General features: G+C 32.3%; 1 protein-coding gene across 1 annotated transcript in view; it reads left to right on the top strand.

The window, feature by feature from the left end:
- The window catches only part of LOC106683905 (transcription factor Sox-14), a gene marked incomplete in the record, with an annotated part of 91,903 nt that overhangs the window by 38,060 nt on the left and 49,058 nt on the right, over positions 1-4,785 (top strand). Inside the window, 1 exon segment of the mRNA XM_067044895.1 lies at positions 1,517-1,734. Coding sequence (XP_066900996.1) covers positions 1,517-1,734 — 218 coding nt within the window.

The raw sequence follows: 4,785 nt of genomic DNA, 5'->3' as shown, positions 1-4,785 counted from the left end.
CAGAAAAGATTGGTTAACTCTAGATAACCCCTTCCTCTCTCTAGGAGATTCCTGTATGTCAGGAATTTCAACATAGGTTGGTAATAAAAATGAGATTTCAACATAGGTTGGTAATAATAGAGAGAGAGAGAGGGGGGGGGAGAGGGAGAGACTTTATATATTATTTATTACTCATTTATTTCACTTATATATTATAATTAAATATTTGTTGTTATTATTTGTTCTTTACTGGCACAGTTTTCGAAATCCAAAACAAAAATACCTTTCAAACTGTTTCTTTTAAAAGAAAAAAACAATTGAACGAAATAATGTTGGCAATTTTTTATTTTAGCGAATGATAAATGTTCATGCAAAATAAATCTGTGACGGTGTTTGACTAGGACAAAAAAATAACTTACGCAACATTGAAAATGTCATTTATTAAACTTATCGTCCACACATTTTGGGGGAAATAACGTGTCACTTGACAAAACAATAGATTTAAATGAGGCTATGTTTTCTTCATTTTTTACGTAATTTTCTTCACCGAGTCCTTCTGTTTGCTTTTCAAAAGACTCCCGGGGCAATTATTCTTTTGTATGTATTCTTTACTCCTTTTTGCTAATTCTATAAACAAAAGGCCACTTGTATAATTAACAGCTGAAAAATGAAAATAAAAGGAAGCTTTGTCAATCGGTAAATAATAGCATTCATTATTTTCAAATATTTTTTCCGACGCTGCGCCATTTAATCCTTGACAATAAGGCCTTGTTTGCTTATCCATGCCTGGCTCAGATAATATACTGAAAATGCTTTAGTAAAAAGTGCTGAAATTACACTTCTTATTGTATTTTTATCAATTAAATGCTTCCTTTATGTCCGCTGTCATTTTATCTTGATAGAGAATGACCTTCATTGACTTTTTACATGACCAAGTCGTACTTTCTACTAATTACTAAATTTGGAATTCAAGCAGCGAGCTCATCACAAAATACATACTTCATTATTTGGTTCCTAGGAATTAATATACAAAAATGGTTCGAAAGTGAACTATCCTCAAACAGAAATATAATCCTTCTACCTCTAAATATTTTTTTTTTGTTTAAGGGAAAAAATAGTCATATGTTTAATCAGTACACTGGTACGTTTTTTGAGTACACATTTCATCCATAATGACACCACAGTGTATGGGTCCACTTGAATAATGGTATTCATATGGCACATCTTAAAAAAATATTAGTTGTTTTTAATTAGAATTGAACGTATTCCAAAGATAGTACTAAATACTGAGGTTATTTTCTTTACTGAGGTCGTCCTACAGACTTTCCTTAATCAATTATATTTGTTACAAATTAACTTTATTCAACGAAATAATCTATGGAATACAACACAAAGTTTGAAAAAAAAACACAATAAATAACAAACATTTTTTATCAGATGTTCCACTATTAAAAACAGCTATTTTTAGATTTACATTTCTGAAAAGAAATTATTCATGGATAGTTCTATCATGCTCTTACGATAACTACTATTCCAGGAACGACCTGACGGAGCCTCCCTACTTGCTAGGAGCCCTCCACTCTCAGCACCAGCAGCAGGCGGCGCAGCATGAAGCTCTGCTCCAGAATCAGGTCAAGAGGGAGCCACACATCAAGCGCCCGATGAACGCCTTCATGGTCTGGTCCAGGTTGCAGAGGAGAAAGATTGCACAGGACAATCCCAAAATGCATAACTCAGAGATTTCAAAGAGGCTAGGTCAGTATTAGAAAACTGTTGCACTACTAATAATTGTGTAAGCGTAATGTTAAGTATATTGGTATTTAGAATATAAATGAAAATTAATACCTTACTCATAGTAAAAGTGCCGGGAAGAAAAAAAGGCAGTTATCTCATCCCAATTTCTGATTACTTTAATGAAAACTATGTATAATTACCAGTCAAAATTCACGAGTCTGCCTAGTATAGGTAGGGGGAATAAAAAATGGCGGCTGTTTCAAAGCGATAAAAAAAACTAATTTTTCATTCGGAGCTCTATATATTAAAAAAGTAGGCACAACACTGAAAGATCAGTAGTTAGTGAAATTATTTTGAAAAATCTATATCTCAAAAACCATTTGACATACAGATGTCTATTAGTACTCAAAATTAAAGCTAGTTCAATGAGCCATAAAGTATTTTATGATGTTTATCTGCGTAGGAGTAATAGTTTACATGACATTTGCTAAAATAAATTGATTTATACTTTTTCATTTGCCAAATTTATAGTCATATCTGAATATCATAAAAACTACTACCCTTGCGAAGAAAAGTGTCATAAACTACTTTATAGTAAGTTAAATTTCCTATATTTTTAGTGTTGGCAGACATATGTGCGTCTTATGAATCTAGAAATATATTTTTTCAAAAATCCAACATTGTATATGAACAACTATAAATTAACATTTTGTGAGTTTATTTTGTCAAATATAAAAACTACTACTCCTACAAAGATAAACATAATTAACTATTTTGTAGTAAATTTAACCAGCTTTAATTTGAGCGCTGGCAAATATCTGTACGTCTAATGGTTTCTGAAACGAAGTTTTTCATAAATCAAACTTATTGTCCGAACAAGTATATATCAATTTATTTTAGCAAATATTATGAAAACTACTATTCCTGCGAAGGTAAAGGTAATAAACTTATTTATAGTCCATTAAACTTGCCTTAATTTGAGTGGTAATAGACATCTGTACGTCTCATAGTTCCTGAGACATAGATTTCTCAAAATAAATTAACTAACTACTAATCTTTCAGAAGATTTTTAAGAAAGTTTGCTATTTAAAAAGCTATATCTCGAGAACTATTGGACGTAAATAGCTCTTTTTGAGCTAATATTTCAGAAAATTTACTCTTCTTTAAATAATGTTCTCTTAGATTTTCTAGTGTTGTTGGTAATTTTTAAGATATAGAGCTCCGAATGACAAATTAATGTTTTTGTAAGTTTTTGAAACAGCCGCTATTTTGTATTTCCACTACCTACACTTGGCAGACTCATCAAGTTTGACTACTATACCTAGTTTTCATTAATAAAAAATTGGAGTGAGATAACTGCCTTTTTTTCTTCCCGGCACACTTGTACAATCAACATTCCATGAAGGAACTAAACGTTCTAAATCAGTTGGAACTGGGTTTGTAATTTAAGGATAAATTAAAAATTGACTGAGCAGGCATAAATTACTTCTTTCGCGTCCTCACTACCGAAACTATGGCAGCTTTAATGCAGACAATGAAAGATTTGAATTCGCATTTTACATTTTGGACATCAAGGAACAAATTTGGTTCAATGTCTGTCACCAGTTTATTTCTTTTTTTTCTCAATATAATAACTACTACCGTTAATTCGATTTTGATGTCATTGTCAGATATTGTGCAGGCTGGTTGATCTATATATTTCAGACCCCCCATACCTGGCTAATGTATCACTTTCAACACTTCAGTAACCGATCATTCCTAAATGGACTCAGGCCATCACTAAAGTTTTAATTTCACGGGCTTATTTAAAATGAAAAGTTATTATATCTTGGTAATACCTCTTTAAGTAACCCAAATAGCAAATTTAAATTTCCGAAATTCATTATTAAGAAAAATAAATTGAAGTTAACGGATGAATATTGAACTTATACCCGATTATTCAAACTGTCTGAGCAACTAAATAAGTTAAACTTGCGTTATTTGCAGTCTGAATAATCGGGTAAAATAAATTTGGTTTTTGTATTATTTTTTCTTTCAGAAAAAAATTTCGTGCAAAGAAAAACCCTCAACCCTTCGTAACAAACAATACGGCGCTATACTTAGTGCTACCCCCGCCGATAGTGGACCATTCCTAATTCCTTAAAATTCCTTCGGGCAATAAAAGTATTAAAATCCTATTGATTGTATATATATTTTTTCATTGTATATATATTTGCATTTGTAGTATAAGAAAGAAAAAAAATTATAAAAATGTTGTGACGTAACTACTACTAAATTACACTATCATTGCAATGTAAATTTGCAAAAAATTGTAGTGTATTATGTATAAAAACTATTTTTTTTTTTTTATTATAATGTACTTTTCGTTTTTGATTAACATCTAAATTTATATATTAACGTTATTGAAAAGATAAAGCATATGAAATATTGAGTGGAACCAGGCCGGCGGTACGATGTTGCCCCCGAGTTCAGTTGATGTAGTGCTCACGACAACCTCCAGCATCCTTTCTTTCGGACGGTCACAGATGATCGTTGTAAATAAGAGAAACTACAGAAAAGTTGGGAGCTGGTAGAGTGAGACAAGAGGTAAAGAAGTGTTTAAAGTGTCGTTCCACCTGGCGAGCTGGCGATCGATCACCGGCCATCCTCAGGACAATAGCACGTGATTCGGCATTATCAGCCTCCTCCCCTCCACGCTCTTTTAACTCACCATATGCCGGCATCCGTTCCAATGTTTGGGCTCTTTAGGGCTCTTATAGCCGTGTAAAGGCAATAGGAGTAATAAAGTAGAATATTTCAAATCAAAACAGTTATATTATGCAAAATACTAAATAGTAACCCAAGTTAATTAAGTTCCCAACTTAATTTATTTCTAGGCCTTATATTTGATCATAAATTAAGTTGGGAACCGCACATTACATCATTAAGGTCAGCCGCAACAAAAAAATTAAATATACTCTTAGCGTTTCTTAGCGGTACATCGTGGGGTTCGGATCGGTCTACCATGTTAAAACTTTATACTACATTAGTCTGTTCCAAGCTAGATTATGGTTCTTTTGTCTATGGCTCTGC

The sequence above is a fragment of the Halyomorpha halys genome, unplaced genomic scaffold, assembly GCF_000696795.3.
Source record: "Halyomorpha halys isolate HHAL.00 unplaced genomic scaffold, Hhal_1.1 Scaffold526.1, whole genome shotgun sequence".
Taxonomy (NCBI): domain Eukaryota; kingdom Metazoa; phylum Arthropoda; class Insecta; order Hemiptera; family Pentatomidae; genus Halyomorpha; species Halyomorpha halys.
This window is presented reverse-complemented; position numbering and strand designations above follow the sequence as displayed.